Here is a 23,349-nt window from a genome sequence, read left to right on the forward strand (position 1 = left end):
CATTATTAACTGTCTCTTCTACCCTGAACATTATTAACTGTCTCTTATTCCCTGAACATTATTAACCGTCTCTTATTCCCTGAACATTATTAACTGTCTCTTATTCCCTGAACATTATTAACTGTCTCTTCTACCCTGAGCATTATTAACTGTCTCTTCCACCCTGAACATTATTAACTGTCTCTTCCACCCTGAACATTATTAACTGTCTCTTCCACCCTGAACATTATTAACTGTCTCTTCCACCCTGAACATTATTAACTGTCTCTTCCACCCTGAGCATTATTAACTGTCTCTTCTACCCTGAGCATTAACTGTCTCTTCCACCCTGAACATTATTAACTGTCTCTTCCACCCTGAACATTATTAACTGTCTCTTCCACCCTGAGCATTATTAACTGTCTCTTCCACCCTGAACATTATTAACTGTCTCTTCTACCCTGAACATTATTAACTGTCTCTTATTCCCTGAACATTATTAACCGTCTCTTATTCCCTGAACATTATTAACTGTCTCTTATTCCCTGAACATAATTAACTGTCTCTTCTACCCTGAGCATTATTAACTGTCTCTTCCACCCTGAACATTATTAACTGTCTCTTCCACCCTGAACATTATTAACTGTCTCTTCCACCCTGAACATTATTAACTGTCTCTTATTCCCTGAACATTATTAACTGTATCTTCTACCCTGAGCATTAATAACTGTCTCTTATTCCCTGAACATTATTAACTGTCTTCTACCCCGACCATTAATAACTGTCTCTTGTTCCCTGAGCATTAGTAACTGTCTCTTATTCCCTGAGCATTATCAACTGTCTCTTCAACCCTGAGCATTATTAACTGTCTCTTATTCCCTGAGCATTATTAACTGTCTCTTCTACCCTGAACATTATTAACCGTCTCTTCTACCCTGAACATTATTAACTGTCTCTTCCACCCTGAACATTATTAACTGTCTCTTATTCCCTGAACATTATTAACTGTATCTTCTACCCTGAGCATTAATAACTGTCTATACTTCCCTGAGAATTATTAACTGTCTCTTCTACCCTGAGCATTAATAACTGTCTCTTATTCCCTGAGCATTATTAACTGTCTCTTGTTCCCTGAGCATTATTAACTGTCTCTTATTCCCTGAGCATTATTAACTGTCTCTTATTCCTTGAGGATTATTAACTGTCTCTTCTACCCTGAACATTATTAAATGTCTCTTCTACCCTGAGCATTATTAACTATCTTATTCCCTGAGCATTAATAACTGCCTCTTATTCTCTGAGCATTATTAACTGTCTCTTATTCCCTGAGCATTATTTGCCGTCTCTTATTCCCTGAGCATTATTAACTGTCTTCTACCCTGAACATTATTAACTGTCTCTTATTCCCTGAGCATTATTTACCGTCTCTTATTCCCTGAGCATTATTAACTGCCTCTTATTCCCTGAGCATTATTTACCGTCTCTTATTCCCTGAGCATTATTAACTGCCTCTTATTCTCTGAGCATTATTAACTGTCTTCCATCCTGAGCATTATTAATTGTCTTCTACCCTGAGCATTATTAACTGTCTCTTCTACCCTGAGCATTATTAACGGTCTCTTATATCCTGAGCATTATTAACTGTCTTCTACCCTGAGCATTATTAACTGTCTCTTCTACCCTGAGCATTATTAACGGTCTCTTCTATCCTGAACATTATTAACTCTCTCGTATTCCCTGAGCATTATTAACGGTCTCTTCTATCCTGAGCATTATTAACTGTCTCTTCTACCCTGAGCATTAATAACTGTCTCTTATTCCCTGAGCATTATTAACCGTCTCTTATTCCCTGAGCATTATTAACTGTCTTCTACCTGACCATTATTAACTGTCTCTTATTCCCTGAGCATTATTAACTGTCTCTTCTATCCTGAGCATTACTAACTGTCTCTAATTCCCTGAGCATTATTAACTGCCTCTTATTCTCTGAGCATTATTAACTGTCTCTAATTCCCTGAGCATTATTAACTGCCTCTTATTCTCTGAGCATTATTAACTGTCTCTAATTCCCTGAGCATTATTAACTGTCTCTTCTATCCTGAGCATTATTAACTGCCTCTTATTCCCTGAGCATTATTAACTGCCTCTTATTCTCTGAGCATTATTAACTGTCTCTAATTCCCTGAGCATTATTAACTGTCTCTTCTATCCTGAGCATTATTAACTGCCTCTTATTCTCTGAGCATTATTAACTGTCTCTAATTCCCTGAGCATTATTAACTGCCTCTTATTCTCTGAGCATTATTAACTGTCTCTAATTCCCTGAGCATTATTAACTGTCTCTAATTCCCTGAGCATTATTAACTGCCTCTTATTCTCTGAGCATTATTAACTGTCTCTAATTCCCTGAGCATTATTAACTGCCTCTTATTCTCTGAGCATTATTAACTGTCTCTTCTATCCTGAGCATTATTAACTGCCTCTTATTCTCTGAGCATTATTAACTGTCTCTAATTCCCTGAGCATTATTAACTGTCTCTAATTCCCTGAGCATTACTAACTGTCTCTAATTCCCTGAGCATTATTAACTGCCTCTTATTCTCTGAGCATTATTAAATGTCTCTAATTCCCTGAGCATTATTAACTGCCTCTTATTCTCTGAGCATTATTAACTGTCTCTAATTCCTGAGCATTATTAACTGTCTCTTCTATCCTGAGCATTATTAACTGCCTCTTATTCTCTGAGCATTATTAACTGTCTCTTCTATCCTGAGCATTATTAACTGCCTCTTATTCTCTGAGCATTATTAACTGTCTCTAATTCCCTGAGCATTATTAACTGTCTCTAATTCCCTGAGCATTACTAACTGTCTCTAATTCCCTGAGCATTATTAACTGCCTCTTATTCTCTGAGCATTATTAAATGTCTCTAATTCCCTGAGCATTATTAACTGCCTCTTATTCTCTGAGCATTATTAACTGTCTCTAATTCCCTGAGCATTATTAACTGTCTCTTCTATCCTGAGCATTATTAACTGCCTCTTATTCTCTGAGCATTATTAACTGCCTCTTATTCTCTGTGCATTATTAACTGTCTCTAATTCCCTGAGCATTATTAACTGTCTCTAATTCCCTGAGCATTATTAACTGCATCTTATTCTCTGAGCATTATTAACTGTCTCTTCTATCCTGAGCATTATTAACTGCTTCTTATTCTCTGAGCATTATTAACTGCCTCTTATTCTCTGAGCATTATTAACTGTCTCTAATTCCCTGAGCATTATTAACTGCCTCTTATTCTCTGAGCATTATTAACTGTCTCTAAATCCCTGCGCATTATTAACTGTCTCTTCTATCCTGAGCATTATTAACTGCCTCTTATTCCCTGAGCATTATTAACTGTCTCTTCTATCCTGAGCATTATTAACTGCCTCTTATTCTCTGAGCATTATTAACTGTCTCTAATTCCCTGAGCATTATTAACTGTCTCTTCTATCCTGAGCATTACTAACTGTCTATTCTTCCCTGAGCATTATTAACTGTCTCTAATTCCCTGAGCATTATTAACTGCCTCTTATTCTCTGAGCATTATTAACTGCCTCTTATTCTCTGAGCATTATTAACTGTCTCTAATTCCCTGAGCATTATTAACTGCCTCTTATTCTCTGAGCATTATTAACTGTCTTCCATCCTGAGCATTAATAACTGTCTCTTATACCCTGAGCATTATTAACTCTCTCGTATTCCCTGAACATTATTAACTGTCTCTTCTATCCTGAGCATTATTAACCTCTTGAAACTCTGGGGGCGCTATTTCATTTTTGGATGAAAAACGTTCCCGTTTTAAGCGCAATATTTTGTCACAAAAAGATGCTCGACTATGCATATAATTGATAGCTTTGGAAAGAAAACACTCTGACGTTTCCAGAACTGCAAAGATATTTTCTGTGGGTGCCCTAGAACGGGAGCTACAGGCAAAACCAAGATGAAACGGCATCCAGGAAACCAGCAGGATTTTTGAGGCTCTGTTTTCCATTGTCTCCTTATATGGCTTTGAATGTGAGAGGAATGAGCCTGCCCTTTCTGTCGTTTCCCCAAGGTGTCTGCAGCATTGTGACGTATTTGTAGGCATATCATTGGAAGATTGACCATAAGAGACTACATTTTCCAGGTGTCCGCCCGGTGTCCTCCGTCGAAATTGGTGCGTCTTTTTCAGCTGCTGGTATTTTTCCATGCGATTCTGAGGGGAAAGCAGGCTTCCACGAACTGCATATCAATGAAGAGATATGTGAAAAAACACCTTGAGGATTGATTCCAAACAACGTTTGCCATGTTTCGGTCGATATTATGGAGTTAATTCGGAAAAAGTTTGACATTTTGGTGACTGAATTTTCGGTTAGTTTCGGTAGCCAAATGTGATGTACAAAACGGAGCGATTTCTCCTACACAAAGATTCTTTCAGGAAAAACAGAACATTTTCTATGTAACTGAGAGTCTCCTCATTGAGAACATCCGAAGCTCTTCAAAGGTAAATTATTTTATTTATTTGGTTTTTGTGTAAATGTTTTTGTGTAAATGTTGCGTGCTAAATGCTACTCTTACACAAATTAGTGAATTGCTATGGTTCAAAAGCATATTTTGAAAATCTGAGATGACAGTGTTGTTAAGAAAAGGCTAAGCTTGAGAGCGCATTATTTTCATTTTATTTGCGATTTTCAGAAATCGTTAACGTTGCTTATGCTAATGAGCCTGAGGCTTTATTCACAATCCCGGATCCGGGATGGGGAGTATCAAGAGGTTTTAACTGTCTCTTCTACCCTGAGCATTATTAACTGTCTCTTCCACCCTGAACATTATTAACTGTCTCTTCTACACTGAACATTATTAACTGTCTCTTCTACCCTGAACATTATTAACTGTCTCTTATTCCCTGAGCATTATTAACTGTCTCTTCTACCCTGAGCATTAATAACGGTCTCTTCTACCCTGAGCATTAATAACTGTCTCTTCTACCCTGAACATTATTAACTGTCTCTTATACCCTGAGCATTATTAACTGCCTCTTATTCTCTGAGCATTATTAACTGTCTCTTATTCCCTGAGCATTATTAACTGTCTCGTATTCCCTGAGCATTATTAACTGTCTCTTATTCCCTGAGCATTATTAACTCTCTCTTCTACCCTGAGCATTAATAACGGTCTCTTCTACCCTGAACATTATTAACTGTCTCTTCCACCCTGAGCATTATTAACTGTCTCTTCACCCCGAGGATTAATAACGGTCTCTTCTACCCTGAACATTATTAACTGTCTCTTATACCCTGAGCATTATTAACTGTCTCTTATTCTCTGAGCATTATTAACTGTCTCTTATTCCCTGAGCATTATTAACTGTCTCGTATTCCCTGAGCATTATTAACTGCCTCTTATTCTCTGAGCATTATTAACTGTCTCTTATTCCCTGAGCATTATTAACTCTCTCTTCTACCCTGAGCATTAATACCGGTCTCTTCTACCCTGAACATTATTAACTGTCTCTTCCACCCTGAGCATTATTAACTGTCTCTTATTCCCTGAGCATTATTAACTGCCTCTTATTCTCTGAGCATTATTAACTGTCTTCCATCCTGAGCATTATTAACTCTCTCTTCCAGCCTGAACATTATTAACTGTCTCTTATTCCCTGAGCATTAGTAACTGTCTCTTCCACCCTGAGCATTATTAACTGTCTCTTATTCCCTGAGCATTATTAACTGTCTTCTACCCCGACCATTATTAACTGTCTCTTATTCCCTGAGCATTATTAACTGTCTCTTCTATCCTGAGCATTATTAACTGTCTTCTACCCCGACCATTATTAACTGTCTCTTATTCCCCGACCATTATTAACTGTCTCTTATTCATTGAGCATTATTAACTGTCTCTTCTATCCTGACAATTATTAACTGTCTCTTATTCCCTGAGCATTATTAACTGTCTTCTACCCCGACCATTATTAACTGCCTCATATTCCCTGAGCATTATTAACGGTCTTCTACCCTGAACATTATTAACTGTCTCTTCTACCTTGAACATTATTAACTGTCTCTTCCACCCTGAACATTATTAACTGTCTCTTCCACCCTGAACATTATTAACTGTCTCTTCTACCCTGAACATTATTAACTGTCTCTTCCACCCTGAACATTATTAACTGTCTCTTCTACCCTGAACATTATTAACTGTCTCTTCCACCCTGAGCATTATTAACTGTCTCTTGTTCCCTGAGCATTATTAACTGCCTCTTATTCTCTGAGCATTATTAACTGTCTTCTACCCTGAACATTATTAACTGTCTCTTATACCCTGAGCATTATTAACTGTCTCTTCCACCCTGAACATTATTAACTGTCTCTTCCACCCTGAACATTATTAACTGTCTCTTCTACCCTGAACATTATTAACTGTCTCTTCTACCCTGAACATTATTAACTGTCTCTTCTACCCTGAGCATTATTAACTGTCTCTTATTCCCTGAGCATTATTAACTGTCTCTTCTACCCTGAACATTATTAACTGTCTCTTCTACCCTGAGCATTAATAACGGTCTCTTCTACCCTGAACATTATTAACTGTCTCTTCTACCCTGAGCATTATTAACTGTCTCTTATTCCCTGAGCATTAATAACGGTCTCTTCTACCCTGAGCATTAATAACGGTCTCTTCTACCCTGAGCATTAATAACTGTCTCTTCTACCCTGAGCGTTATTAACTGTCTCTTCCACCCTGAGCGTTATTAACTGTCTCTTATTCCCTGAGCATTATTAACTGTCTCTTATTCCCTGAGCATTATTAACTCTCTCTTCTACCCTGTCCTCCAACACTAACCCAGAGCTGACCTCCAACACTAACCCAGAGCTGACCTCTAACCCAGAGCTGTCCTCCAACACTAACCCAGAGCTGGCCTCTAACCCAGAGCTAACCTCCAACACTAACCCAGAGCTGTCCTCCAACACTAACCCAGAGCTGTCCTCTAACACTAACCAAGAGCTGACCTCCAACACTAACCCAGAGCTGTCCTCTAACACTAACCAAGAGCTGACCTCCAACACTAACTCAGAGCTGACCTCTAACCCAGAGCTAACCTCCAACACTAACCCAGAGCTGTCCTCCAACACTAACCCAGAGCTAACATCCAACACTAACCCAGAGCTAACCTCCAACACTAACCCAGAGCTGTCCTCCAACACTAACCCAGAGCTGTCCTCCAACACTAACCCAGAGCTGTCCTCCAACACTAACCCAGAGCTGACCTCCAACACTAACCCAGAGCTGTCCTCTAACACTAACCAAGAGCTAACATCCAACACTATCCAACATATTTTTTTCTTTACATAGTGGAATGTTCTGACAACAAAATCACACAACAATTATCAATGGATATCAAATTTATCAACCCATGGAGGTCTGGATTTGGAGTCACACTCAAAATTAAAGTGGAAAACCACACCACAGGCTGATCCAACTTTGATGTAATGTCTTTAAAACAAGTCAAAATGAGGCTCAGTAGTGTGTGTGGCCTCCACGTGCCTGTATGACCTCCCTACAACGCCTGGGCATGCTCCTGATGAGGTGGCGGATGGTCTCCTGAGGGATCTCCTCCCAGACCTGGACTAAAGCATCCGCCAACTCCTGGACAGTCTGTGGTGCAACGTGGCGTTGGTGGATGGAGCGAGACATGATATCCCAGATGTGCTCAATTGGATTCAGGTCTGGGGAATGGGCGGGCCAGTCCATAGCATCAATGCCTTCCTCTTGCAGGAACTTCTGCCACACTCCAGCCACATGAGGTCGAGCATTGTCTTGCATTAGGAGGAACCCAGGGCTGACCGCACCAGCATATGGTCCCACAAGCGGTCTGAGGATCTCCTCTCGGTACCTAATGGCAGTCAGGCTACCTCTGGCGAGCACATGAAGGGCTGTGCGGCCCGCCAAAGAAATGCCACACCATGACTGACCCACCGACAAACCGGTCATGCTGTAGGATGTTGCAGGCGGCAGAACGTTCTCCACGGTGTCTCCAGACTCTGTCACGTCTGTCACATGTGCTCAGTGTGAACCTGCTTTCATCTGTGAAGAGCACAGGGTGCCAGTGGCGAATTTGCCAATCTTGGTGTTCTCTGGCAAATGCCAAACGTCCTGCACGGTGTTGGGCTGTAAGCACAACCCCCACCTGTGGACGTCGGTGTCTCATACCACCATCATGGAGTCTGTTTCTGACCGTTTGAGCAGACACATGCACATTTGTGGCTTGCTGGAGGTCATTTTGCAGGGCTCTGGCAGTGCTCCTCCTGCTCCTCCTTGCACAAAGGCGGAGGTAGCGGTCCTGCTGTTGGGTTGTTGCGCTCCTACGGCCTCCTCCAAGTCTCCTGATGTACTGGCCTGTCTCCTGGTAGCGCCTCCATGCTCTGGACACTACGCTGACAGACACAGCAAACCTTCTTGCCACAGCTCGCATTGCTGTGCCATCCTGGATGAGCTGCACTACCTGAGCCACTTGTGTGGGTTGTAGACTCAGTCTCATGCTACCACTAGAGTGAAAACACCGCCAGCATTCAAAAGTGACCAAAACATCAGCCAGGAAGCGATCTGAGGTCACCACCTGCAGAACCACTCCTTTATTGGGGGGGTCTTGCTAATTGCCTATAATTTCCACCTGTTGTCTATTCCCTTTGCACAACAGCACGTGACATTTATTGTCAGTCAGTGTTGCTTCCTAAGTGGGCAGTTTGATTTCACAGAAGTGTGATTGACTTGGAGTTACATTGTGTTGTTTAAGTGTTCCCTTTATTTTTTTAAGCAGTGTATATAGGATTCTGTAGCACAATACTAACCTGCACATGAAGTCAACCAGCTGGCTGAAGAACGGTTTGTCTCTGTGTTCCCTGTAGAACTCCTCAGCCGTGTCTCTAGACAACACTGTCTCCCTCAGCTGAGATATAGAGAAACCCCCAGCACGGATCTCCCCTAGGATCTCCTCTGAAAGGGGGAGGAAGGGGAGGAAAGGAGGTTGAGTAGAGAGTGCATGTGGTCACTGCTGTACAACTGACTAAGGACTGGTTTGGATAACTGGTACATGGTTAATCAACTTAGTGTATTGACTGATTTAGTGAATGTACCTCTATGTTCGTCCATGGAGTCAGGCTTAATGATGGCCAGAGTCTGCTGTTTAGGGAAGAAGAAGTCAATCTCCTCCTCTGCCTCCTCCCTGCTGGCACTGCCATGGAGCTGGTTCAGCTGGTTCTGGGGCTCACTGTCCTCCTCACTGGCCACCATGAACTGGGCCCTGAGGCTGAGGGGACAGTCACAGAGCACAATGAGAGAGGCACGACAAAGGAGAGGGGACAGTCACAGAGCACAATGAGAGAGGCACGACAAAGGAGAGGGGACAGTCACAGAGCACAATGAGAGAGGCACGACAAAGGAGAGGGGACAGTCACAGAGATGGGACAGTCACAGAACACAGTGAGAGAGGCACGACAAAGGAGAGGGGTCACAGAGCACAGAGCAAAAAAGGAGAGGGGTCAGTCACAGAACACAGTGAGAGAGGCACGACAAAGGAGAGGGGACAGTCACAGAGCACAATGAGAGAGGCACGACAAAGGAGAGGGGTCAGTCACAGAGCAAAAGGAGAGGGGTCAGTCACAGAGCACAGTGAGAGAGGCACGACAAAGGAGAGGGGTCAGTCACAGAGCACAATGAGAGAGGCACGACAAAGGAGAGGGGTCAGTCACAGAGCACAAAGGAGAGAGAGGAGAGGGACAGTCACAGACAAAGGAGAGGGGGGGACAGTCAGAGCACAGTCACAGAGCAGTCAGAGCACAGTGAGAGAGCACGACAAAGGAGAGGGGACAGTCACAGAGCAGTCGACAAAGGAGAGGGGACAGTCACAGACAATGAGAGAGGCACGACAAAGGAGAGGGGTCAGTCACAGAGCACAGTGAGAGAGGCACGACAAAGGAGAGGGGACAGTCACAGAGCACAGTGAGAGAGGCACGACAAAGGAGAGGGGACAGTCACAGAGCACAGTGAGAGAGGCACGACAAAGGAGAGGGGACAGTGAGAGAGGCACAGAGAGGGGACAGTCACAGAGCACAGTGAGAGGCACGACAAAGGAGAGAGGACAGTCACAGACCACAGTGAGAGGCACGACAAAGGAGAGGGGACAGTCACAGAGGTTTTCAATACAGTATCAAACTCAGGGGAACACGATTATTTAGTGTTGTGGATATGTGGTTGTATTGAACATGTGTTGTGGATATGTGGTGGTATTGAACATGTGGATATGTGGAGGTATTGAACATGTTGTGGATATGTAGTGGTATTGAACATGTTGTGGATATGTGGAGGTATTGAACATGTTGTGGATATGTGGAGGTATTGAACATGTGTTGTGGATATGTGGTGGTATTGAACATGTGGATATGTGGTGGTATTGAACATGTTGTGGATATGTGGAGGTATTGAACATGTGTTGTGGATATGTGGTGGTATTGAACATGTTGTGGATATGTGGAGGTATTGAACATGTTGTGGATATGTGGTGGTATTGAACATGTGTTGTGGATATGTGGTGGTATTGAACATGTTTGGATATGTGGTGGTATTGAACATGTTGTGGATATGTGGAGGTATTGAACATGTGTTGTGGATATGTGGTGGTATTGAACATGTGGATATGTGGTAGTATTGAACATGTTGTTGATATGTGGTATTGAACATGTTGTGGTTGAACATGTTGTGATATGTGGAGGTATTGAACATGTTGTGGATATGTGGTGGTATTGAACATGTTGTTGATATGATTGAACATGTTGGGATATGTGGTGGTATTGAACATGTTGTGGATATGTGGTGGTATTGAACATGTTGTTTGTGGATATGTGGTGGTATTGAACATGTGAACATGTTGTGGATATGTGGTGGTATTGAACATGTTGTGGATATGTGGAGGTATTGAACATGTGTTGTGGATATGTGGTGGTATTGAACATGTGGATATGTGGTGGTATTGAACATGTTGTGGATATGTGGTGGTATTGAACATGTGTTGTGGATATGTGGTGGTATTGAACATGTTGTGGATATGTGGTGGTATTGAACATGTTGTGGATATGTGGAGGTATTGAACATGTTGTGGATATGTGGTGGTATTGAACATGTTGTGGTATTGAACATGTTGTGGATATGTGGAGGTATTGAACATGTTGTGGATATGTGGTGGTATTGAACATGTTGTGGATATGTGGTGGTATTGAACAAGTTGTGGATATGTGGTGGTATTGAACATGTTGTGGATATGTGGTGGTATTGAACATGTTGTGGATGTGTGGTGGTATTGAACATGTTGTGATGTGGATATGTGGGGGTATTGAACATGTTGTGGATATGTGGAGGTATTGAACATGTGGTATTGAACATGTTATGGATATGTGGTGGTATTGAATGTGTTGTGTTGTGGATATGTGGTGGTATTGAACATGTTGTGATGTGGATATGTGGTGGTATTGAACATGTTGTTGATATGTGGGGGTGTAGGGATGTTATATGATGTACTGTTTTATCTTTAGCTCATTCAGAACAAACAGTTCACTGTTTTAATCTGTTGTTTTATAGCTAATAGGGATCCCTAATAAACCCCAGGACGAGAAGCTAATGGGGATCCCTAATAAACCCCAGGAAGAGAAGCCAATAGGGATCCCTAATAAACCCCAGGAAGAGTAAATAGCCAATAAACCCCAGGAAGAGATCCCTAATAAACCCCAGGAAGAGTAGCTAATAGGGATCCCTAATAAACCCCAGGAAGAGAAGCTAATGGGGATCCCTAATAAACCCCAGGAAGAGTAGCTAATGGGGATCCCTAATAAACCCCAGGAAGAGTAGCTAATGGGGATCCCTAATAAACCCCAGGAAGAGTAGCTAATGGGGATCCCTAATAAACCCCAGGAAGAGAAGCTAATGGGGATCCGCCTGGCACATACATATACTGTGGGGCAAAAAAGTATTGTCAGCCATCAATTGTGCAAGTTCTCCCACTTAAAAAGATGAGAGAGGCCTGTAATTTTCATCATAGGTACACGTCAACTATGACAGAGAAAATGAGAAAGAAAAATCCAGAAAATCACATTGTAGGATTTTTAATGAATTGATTTGCAAATTATGGTGGAAAATAAGTATTTGGTCAACAACAACAACTTTATCTCAATACTTTGTTATATACCCTTTGTTGGCAATGACAGAGGTCAAACGTTTTCTGTAAGTCTTCACAAGGTTTTGACACAATGTTGCTGGTATGTTGGCCCATTCCTCCATGCAGATCTCCTCTAGAGCAGTGATGTTTTGGGGCTGTTGCTGGGCAATACGGACTTTCAACTCCCTCCAAAGATTTTCTATGGGGTTGAGATCTGGAGACTGGCTCGGCCACTCCATGACCTTGAAATGCTTCTTACGAAGCCACTCCTTCGTTGCCCGGGCAGTGTGTTTGGGATCATTGTCATGCTGAAAGACACAGTCACGTTTCATCTTCAATGCCCTTGCTGATGGAAGGAGGTTTTCACTAAAAATCTCACGATACATGGCCCCATTCGTTCTTTCCTTTACACGGATCAGTCGTCCTGGTCCCTTTGCAGACAAACAGCCCCAAAGCATGATGTTTCCACCCCCATGCTTCACAGTAGGTATGGTGTTCTTTGGATGCAACTCAGCATTCTTTGTCCTCCAAACACGACGAGTTGAGTTTTTACAAAAAAGTTATATTTTGGTTTCATCTGACCATATGACATTCTCCCAATCTTTTTCTGGGTCATCCAAATTCTCTCTAGCAAACTTCAGACGGGCCTGGACATGTACTGGCTTAAGCAGTGGGACACGTCTGGCACTGAAGGATTTGAGTCCCTGGCGGCGTAGTGTGTTACTGATGGTAGGCTTTGTTACTTTGGTCCCAGCTCTCTGCATGTCATTCACTAGGTCCCCCCGTGTGGTTCTGGGATTTTTGCTCAACGTTCTTGTGATCATTTTGACCCCACGGGGTGAGATCTTGCGTGGGGCCCTAGATCGAGGGAGATTATCAGTGGTTTTGTATGTCTTCCATTTCCTAATAATTGCTCCCACAGTTGATTTCTTCAAACCAAGCTGCTTACCTATTGCAGATTCAGTCTTCCCAGCCTGGTGCAGGTCTACAATGTTGTTTCTGGTGTCCTTTGACAGCTCTTTGGTCTTGGCCATAGTGGAGTTTGGAGTGTGACTGTTTGAGGTTGTGGACAGGTGTCTTTTATATTGATAACAAGTTCAAACAGGTGCCATTAATACAGGTAACGAGTGGAGGACAGAGGAGCCTCTTAAAGAAGTTACAGGTCTGTAAGAGCCAGAAATCTTGCTTGTTTGTAGGTAACCAAATACTTATTTTCCACCATAATTTGCAAATAAATTCATTAAAAATCCTACAATGTGATTTTCTGGATTTTTTTTCTCATTTTGTCTGTCATAGTTGAAGTGTAGCTATGATGAAAATTACAGGCCTCTCATCTTTTTAGGTGGGAGAACTTGCACAATTGGTGGCTGACTAAATACTTTTTTTGCCCCACTGTATACTTTCAAAGGCAAATAATGTCGTCTTGCCCATTCACCCTCTGAATGGCACACATACACAATCAATGTCTTAAACATGCTTTGTTCAAGTCACCAGTGACAAAGAATGTTCTTAATGTTTTGTCCACTCAGTGTATATACACATTACTTTTGAGCAGAGTCCTATGGGACCTGGTAGTAAACAGTCCTACTGGACCTGGTAATAAACAGTCCTACTGGACCTGGTAGTAAACAGTCCTACTGGACCTGGTAGTAAACAGTCCTACTGGACCTGGTAGTAAACAGTCCTACTGGACCTGGTAATAAACAGTCCTATGGGACCTGGTAGTAAACAGTCCTACTGGACCTGGTAATAAACAGTCCTACTGGACCTGGTAGTAAACAGTCCTACTGGACCTGGTAATAAACAGTCCTACTGGACCTGGTAGTAAACAGTCCTACTGGACCTGGTAATAAACAGTCCTACTGGACCTGGTAGTAAACAGTCCTACTGGACCTGGTAGTAAACAGTCCTACGGGACCTGGTAATAAACAGTCCTACTGGACCTGGTAGTAAACAGTCCTACTGGACCTGGTAGTAAACAGTCCTACTGGACCTGGTAGTAAACAGTCCTACTGGACCTGGTAGTAAACAGTCCTACTGGACCTGGTAGTAAACAGTCCTACTGGACCTGGTAATAAACAGTCCTACTGGACCTGGTAATAAACAGTCCTACTGGACCTGGTAATAAACAGTCCTACTGGACCTGGTAATAAACAGTCCTACTGGACCTGGTAGTAAACAGTCCTACTGGACCTGGTAGTAAACAGTCCTACTGGACCTGGTAGTAAACAGTCCTACTGGACCTGGTAGTAAACAGTCCTACTGGACCTGGTAATAAGTAGTGATCTTTATGAGAGCAAGTCGTACCAGTCGGGCTGCTACAGTCTCCCAACACAGGACCACTAATAGACAGTAACAGAAATACACTAGTCAACAGAGCCTGGCCTTGTTGACGTCTTTAGGGCCCAGAAGGTTCCTCCAGTGGTCCACAGCTCCCGTCCTGGCCAGGGCCAGAGCCAACACAGGACCACTGTAACAGAAATACAGTCAACAGAGCCAACAAAGGACCACTGTAGCAGAAATAGTCAACAGGACCACTGTAACAGAGATAGTCAACAGAGCCAACACAGGACCACTGAACCAAAATAGTCAACAGAGCCAACAAAGGACCACTGTAACAGAAATAGTCAACTGAGCCAACACAGGACCACTGTAACAGAAATAGTCAACAGAGCCAACACAGGACCACTGTAACAAAAATAGTCAACAGAGCCAACACAGGACCGCTGTAACAGATATAGTCAACTGAGCCAACACAGGACCAGAAATAGTAACAGAGCCAACACAGTAACAGACAGAGAGCCAACACAGGACCGCTGAAACAGAAATAGTCAACAGAGCCAACACAGGACCACTGTAACAGAAATAGTCAACAGAGCCAACACAGGACCACTGTAACAGAAATACTTGGGGGAATAATAGACTAGGGGGGAATAATAGACTAGGGGGAATAATAGACTAGGGGGAATAATAGACTAGGGAGAATAATAGACTAGGGGGAATAATAGACTAGGGAGAATAATAGACTAGGGGGAATAATAGACTAGGGGGAATAATAGACAATAATAGACTAAGGGGGAATAATAGACTAGGGGGAATAATAGACTAGGGGGAATAATAGACTAGGGGGAATAATAGACTAGTAATAGGAATAATAGACTAGGGGGAATAATAGACTAGGGGGAATAATAGGGGGAATAATAGACTAGACTAGACTAGGTGGGGAATAATAGACTAGGGGGAATAATAGGGGGGAATAATAGACTAGGGGGAATAATAGACTAGGGGGAATAATAGGGGGGAATAATAGACTAGGGGGAATAATAGACTAGGGGGAATAATAGACTAGGGGGAATAATAGACTAGGGGGAATAATAGACTAGGGGGAATAATAGACTAGATAATATTAGACTGGGGGGGTAATAGACTAGGGGGAATAATAGACTAGGGGGAATAATAGACTAGGGGGAATAATAGACTAGGGGGAATAATAGACTAGGGGGAATAATAGAATAGACTAGGGGGGAATAATAGACTAGGGGAATAATAGACTAGGGGAATAATAGACTAGGGGGAATAATAGACTAGGGGGAATAATAGACTAGGGGGAATAATAGACTAGGGGAATAATAGACTAGAATAATAGACTAGGGGGAATAATAGAATAATAGACTAGGGGGAATAATAGACTAGGGGGAATAATAGACTAGGGGGAATAATAGACTAGGGGAATAATAGACTAGGGGGAATAATAGACTAGGGGGAATAATAGACTAGGGGGAATAATAGACTAGGGGGAATAGACTAGAATAATAGACTAGGGGGAATAATAGACTAGGGGGAAATAGACTAATAGACTAGGGGAATAATAGACTAGGGGGAATAATAGACTAGGGGGAATAATAGACTAGGGGAATAATAGGAGAATAATAGACTAGGGGGAATAATAGAATAATAGACTAGGACTAGGGGACTAGGGGGGAATAATAGACTAGGGGGAATAATAGACTAGGGGGAGGGGGAATAATAGACTATAATAGACTAGGGGGAATAATAGACTAGGGGGAATAATAGACTAGGGGGAATAATAGACTAGGGGGAATAATAGACTAGGGGGAATAATAGACTAGGGGGAATAATAGACTAGGGGAATAATAGACTATAATAGACTAGGGGGAATAATAGACTAGGGGGAATAATAGACTAGAATAATAGACTAGGGGGAATAATAGACTAGGGGGAATAATAGACTAGGGGGAATAATAGACTAGGGGGAATAATAGACTAGGGGGAATAATAGACTAGGGGGAATAATAGACTAGGGGGAATAATAGACTAGGGGAATAATAGACTAGGGGGAATAATAGACTAGAATAATAGACTAGGGGGAATAATAGACTAGGGGGAATAATAGACTAGGGGAATAATAGACTAGGGGGAATAATAATAGACTAGAATAATAGACTAGGGGGAATAATAGACTAGGGGAATAATAGACTAGGGGGAATAATAGACTAGGGGGGGAATAATAGACTAGGGGGAATAATAGACTAGGGGGAATAATAGACTAGGGGGAATAATAGACTAGGGGGAATAATAGACTAGGGGGAATAATAATAGACTAGGGGGAATAATAGACTAGGGGGAATAATAGACTAGACTAGGGGGAATAATAGACTAGGGGGAATAATAGACTAGGGGGAATAATAGACTAGGGGGAATAATAGACTAGGGGGAATAATAGACTAGGGGGAATAATAGACTAGGGGGAATAATAGACTAGGGGGAATAATAGACTAGGGGGAATAATAGACTAGGGGGAATAATAGACTAGGGGGAATAATAGACTAGGGGGAATAATAGACTAGGGGGAATAATAGACTAGGGGGAATAATAGACTAGGGGGAATAATAGACTAGGGGGAATAATAGACTAGGGGGAATAATAGACTAGGGGGAATAATAGACTAGGGGGAATAATAGACTAGGGACTAGGGGGAATAATAGACTAGGGGGAATAATAGACTAGGGGGAATAATAGACTAGGGGGAATAATAGACTAGAATAATAGACTAGGGGGAATAATAGACTAGGGGAATAATAGACTAGGGGGAATAATAGACTAGGGGGAATAATAGACTAGGGGGGAATAATAGACTAGGGGGAATAATAGACTAGGGGGAATAATAGACTAGGGAGAATAATAGACTAGGGGGAATAATAGACTAGGGGGAATAATAGACTAGGGGGAATAATAGACTAGGGGCAATAATAGACTAGGGGGAATAATAGACTAGAATAATAGACGAGGGGGAATAATAGACTAGGGGGAATAATAGACTAGGGGAATAATAGACTAGGGGGAATAATAGACTAGGGGGAATAATAGACTAGGGGAATAATAGACTAGGGGGAATAATAGACTAGGGGGAATAATAGACTAGGGGGAATAATAGACTAGGGGGGAATAATAGACTAGGGGGAATAATAGACTAGGGGGAATAATAGACTAGGGGGAATAATAGACTAGGGGAATAATAGACTAGGGGGAATAATAGACTAGGGGGAATAATAGACTAGGGGGAATAATAGACTAGGGGGAATAATAGACTAGGGGGAATAATAGACTAGGGGGAATAATAGACTAGGGGAATAATAGACTAGGGGGAATAATAGACTAGGGGGAATAATAGACTAGGGGGAATAATAGACTAGGGGGAATAATAGACTAGGGGGAATAATAGACTAGGGGGAATAATAGACTAATAGAGGGGGAATAATAGACTAGACTAGGGGAATAATAGACTAGGGGGAATAATAGACTAGGGGGAATAATAGACTAGGGGGAATAATAGACTAGGGGGAATAATAGACTAGGGGGAATAATAGAATAATAGACTAGGGGGAATAATAGACTAGGGGGAATAATAGACTAGGGGGGGAATAATAGACTAGGGGAATAATAGACTAGGGACTAGGGAATAATAGGGGGAATAATAGACTAGGGGAATAATAGACTAGGGGGATAATAGACTAGGGGGAATAATAGACTAGGGGAATAATAGACTAGGGGAATAATAGACTAGGGGGAATAATAGACTAAATAGACTAGGGGGAATAATAGACTAGGGGGAATAATAGACTAGGGGGAATAATAGACTAGGGGGAATAATAGACTAGGGGAATAATAGACTAGGGGGAATAATAGACTAGACTAGGGGGAATAATAGACTAGGGGGAATAATAGACTAGGGGGAATAATAGACTAGGGGGAATAATAGACTAGGGGGAATAATAGACTAGGGGGAATAATAGACTAGGGGGAATAATAGACTAGGGGGAATAATAGACTAGGGGGAATAATAGACTAGGGGGAATAATAGACTAGGGGAATAATAGACTAGGGGGAATAATAGACTAGGGGGAATAATAGACTAGGGGAATAATAGACTAGGGGGACTAGGGGGAATAATAGACTAGGGGAATAATAGACTATAATAGACTAGGGGGAATAATAGACTAGGGGGAATAATAGACTAGGGGGAATAATAGACTAGAATAATAGACTAGGGGGAATAATAGACTAGGGGGAATAATAGACTAGGGGGAATAATAGACTAGGGGGAATAATAGACTAGGGGGAATAATAGACTAGGGGGAATAATAGACTAGGGGGAATAATAGACTAGGGGGACCAGGGGGAATAATAGACTAGGGGAATAATAGACTAGGGGGAATAATAGACTAGGGGGAATAATAGACTAGGGGGAATAATAGACTAGGGGGGAATAATAGAATAATAGACTAGGGGGAATAATAGACTAGGGGGAATAATAGACTAGGGGGAATAATAGACTAGGGGGAATAATAGACTAGGGGGAATAATAGACTAGGGGGAATAATAGACTAGGGGGAATAATAGACTAGGGGGATAATAGACTAGGGGGAATAATAGACTAGGGGGAATAATAGACTAGGGGGAATAATAGACTACTAGGGGAATAATAGACTAGGGGGAATAATAGACTAGGGGGAATAATAGACTAGGGGGAATAATAGACTAGGGGGAATAATAATAGACTAGGGGGAATAGACTAGGGGGAATAATAGACTAGGGGGAATAATAGACTAGGGGGGAATAATAGACTAGACTAGGGGGAATAATAGACTAGGGGGAATAATAGACTAGGGGGAATAATAGACTAGGGGAATAATAGACTAGGGGGAATAATAGACTAGGGGGGAATAATAGACTAGGGGGAGACTAGGGGGAATAATAGACTAGGGGGAATAATAGACTAGGGGGAATAATAGACTAGGGGGGAATAATAGACTAGGGGGAATAATAGACTAGGGGGAATAATAGACTAGGGGGAATAATAGACTAGGGGGAATAATAGACTGGGGGGGAATAATAGACTAGGGGGAATAATAGACTAGGGGGGAATAATAGACTAGGGGGAATAATAGACTAGGGGGAATAATAGACTAGGGGGAATAATAGACTAGGGGGAATAATAGACTAGACTAGGGGGAATAATAGACTAGGGGGAATAATAGACTAGGGGGAATAATAGACTAGGGGGAATAATAGACTAGGGGGAATAATAGACTAGAATAATAGACTAGGGGGAATAATAGACTAGGGGGAATAATAGACTAGGGGGAATAATAGACTAGGGGGAATAATAGACTAGGGGGAATAATAGACTAGGGGGAATAATAGACTAGGGGGAATAATAGACTAGGGGGGAATAATAGACTAGGGGGAATAATAGACTAGGGGGACTATAATAGACTAGGGGGAATAATAGACTAGGGGGAATAATAGACTAGGGGGAATAATAGACTAGGGGGAATAATAGACTAGACTAGGGGGAATAATAGACTAGGGGGAATAATAGACTAGGGGGAATAATAGACTAGGGGGAATAATAGACTAGGGAATAATAGACTAGAATAATAGACTAGGGGGAATAATAGACTAGGGGGAATAATAGACTAGGGGGAATAATAGACTAGAATAATAGACTAGGGGGAATAATAGACTAGGGGGAATAATAGACTAGGGGGGGGGGGGTAATAGACTAGGGGGAATAATAGACTAGGGGAATAATAGACTAGAGGGAATAATAGACTAGGGGGAATAATAGACTAGGGGGAATAATAGACTAGGGGGAATAATAGACTAGGGGGAATAATAGACTAGGGGGAATAATAGACTAGGGGGAATAATAGACTAGGGGGAATAATAGACTAATAATAGACTAGGGGGAATAATAGACTAGGGGGAATAATAGACTAGGGGGAATAATAGACTAGGGGGAATAATAGGAATAATAGGAGAATAATAGACTATAATAGACTAGGGGGAATAATAGACTAGGGGAATAATAGACTAGGGGGAATAATAGACTAGGGGGAATAATAGACTAATAGACTAGGGGGAATAATAGACTAGGGGGAATAATAGACTAGGGGGAATAATAGACTAGGGGGAATAATAGACTAGGGGGAATAATAGACTAGGGGGAATAATAGACTAGGGGGAATAATAGACTAGGGGGATAATAGACTAGGGGAATAATAGACTAGGGGGAATAATAGACTAGGGGGAATAATAGACTAGGGGGAATAATAGACTAGGGGGAATAATAGACTAGGGGAATAATAGACTAGGGGGAATAATAGACTAGGGGGATAATAGACTAGGGGGAATAATAGACTAGGGGGAATAATAGACTAGGGGGAATAATAGACTAGGGGGAATAATAGACTAGGGGGGAATAATAGACTAGGGGGAATAATAGACTAGGGGGAATAATAGACTAGGGGGAATAATAGACTAATAATAGACTAGGGGGAATAATAGACTAGGGGGAATAATAGACTAGGGGGAATAATAGACGAGGGGGAATAATAGACTAGGGGGAATAATAGACTAGGGGGAATAATAGACTAGGGGGAATAATAGACTAGGGGGAATAATAGACTAGGGGGAATAATAGACTAGGGGGAATAATAGACTAGGGGGAATAATAGACTAGGGGGAATAATAGACTAGGGGGAATAATAGACTAGGGGGAATAATAGACTAGGGGGAATAATAGACTAGGGGGAATAATAGACTAGGGGGAATAATAGACTAGGGGGAATAATAGACTAGGGGGAATAATAGACTAGGGGGAATAATAGACTAGGGGGAATAATAGACTAGGGGGGAATAATAGACTAGGGGGAATAATAGACTAGGGGGAATAATAGACTAGGGGGAATAATAGACTAGGGGGAATAATAGACTAGGGGGAATAATAGACTAGGGGGAATAATAGACTAGGGGGAATAATAGACTAGGGGGAATAATAGACTAGGGGGAATAATAGACTAGGGGAATAATAGACTAGGGGGAATAATAGACTAGGGGGAATAATAGACTAGGGGAATAATAGACTAGGGGGAATAATAGACTAGGGGGAAATAATAGACTAGGGGGAATAATAGACTAGGGGGAATAATAGACTAGGGGGAATAATAGACTAGGGGACTAGGGGGAATAATAGACTAGGGGACTAGGGGGAATAATAGACTAGGGGGAATAATAGACTAGGGGGAATAATAGACTAGGGGGAATAATAGACTAGACTAATAGACTAGGGGGAATAATAGACTAGGGGGAATAATAGACTAGGGGGAATAATAGACTAGGGGGAATAATAGACTAGGGGGAATAATAGACTAGGGGGAGATAATAGACTAGGGGGACTATAATAGACTAGGGGGAATAATAGACTAGGGGGAATAATAGACTAGGGGGAATAATAGACTAATAGACTAGGGGGAATAATAGACTAGGGGGAATAATAGACTAGGGGGAATAATAGACTAGGGGAATAATAGACTAGGGGGAATAATAGACTAGGGGGAATAATAGACTAGGGGAATAATAGACTAGGGGGAATAATAGACTAGGGGGAATAATAGACTAATAGACTAGGGGGAATAATAGACTAGGGGGAATAATAGACTAGGGGGAATAATAGACTAGGGGGAATAATATAGACTAGAATAATAGAATAATAGACTAGGGGGAATAATAGACTAGGGGGAATAATAGACTAGGGGGAATAATAGACTAGGGGGAATAATAGACTAGGGGGAATAATAGACTAGGGGGAATAATAGACTAGGGGGAATAATAGACTAGGGGGAATAATAGACTAGGGGGAATAATAGACTAGGGGGAATAATAGACTAGGGGGAATAATAGACTAGGGGGAATAATAGACTAGGGGGAATAATAGACTAGGGGGAATAATAGACTAGGGGGAATAATAGACTAGGGGGAATAATAGACTAGGGGGAATAATAGACTAGGGGGAATAATAGACTAGGGGGAATAATAGACTAGGGGGAATAATAGACTAGGGGGAATAATAGACTAGGGGGAATAATAGACTAGGGGGGAATAATAGACTAGGGGGAATAATAGACTAGGGGGAATAATAGACTAGGGGGAATAATAGACTAGGGGGAATAATAGACTAGGGGGAATAATAGACTAGGGGGAATAATAGACTAGGGGGGGGGGAATAATAGACTAGGGGGAATAATAGACTAGGGGGAATAATAGACTAGGGGGAATAATAGACTAGGGGGAATAATAGACTAGGGGGAATAATAGACTAGGGGGAATAATAGACTAGGGGGAATAATAGACTAGGGGGAATAATAGACTAGGGGGAATAATAGACTAGGGGGAATAATAGACTAGGGGAATAATAGACTAGGGGGAATAATAGACTAGGGGGAATAATAGACTAGGGGGAATAATAGACTAGGGGGAATAATAGACTAGGGGGAATAATAGACTAGAATAATAATAGACTAGGGGGAATAATAGACTAGGGGGAATAATAGACTAGGGGGGAATAATAGACTAGGGGGAATAATAGAATAATAGACTAGGACTGGGAATAATAGACTAGGGGGAATAATAGACTAGGGGGAATAATAGACTAGGGGGAATAATAGACTAGGGGGACTAATAATAGACTAGGGGGAATAATAGACTAGGGGGAATAATAGACTAGGGGAATAATAGACTAGGGGGAATAATAGACTAGGGGGAATAATAGACTAGGG

The 23,349-nt window shown here is 41.7% G+C and overlaps 1 protein-coding gene across 1 annotated transcript in view; it reads right to left on the reverse strand.

Annotated features, from left to right (window-relative positions):
* Positions 1-23,349, reverse strand: part of nme9 (NME/NM23 family member 9) — a 56,042-nt gene that overhangs the window by 8,425 nt on the left and 24,268 nt on the right. The window contains exons 11-13 of the mRNA XM_064975600.1: positions 14,587-14,678; positions 9,138-9,326; positions 8,853-8,997 (exon numbers count right to left, since the gene is read on the reverse strand). Of these exons, the coding sequence (XP_064831672.1) occupies positions 8,853-8,997; positions 9,138-9,326; positions 14,587-14,678 (426 nt within the window). The remainder of the gene's footprint in view (positions 1-8,852; positions 8,998-9,137; positions 9,327-14,586; positions 14,679-23,349) is intronic.

The sequence above is a fragment of the Oncorhynchus masou genome, chromosome 10 (genome assembly GCF_036934945.1).
Source record: "Oncorhynchus masou masou isolate Uvic2021 chromosome 10, UVic_Omas_1.1, whole genome shotgun sequence".
Classification (NCBI taxonomy): domain Eukaryota; kingdom Metazoa; phylum Chordata; class Actinopteri; order Salmoniformes; family Salmonidae; genus Oncorhynchus; species Oncorhynchus masou.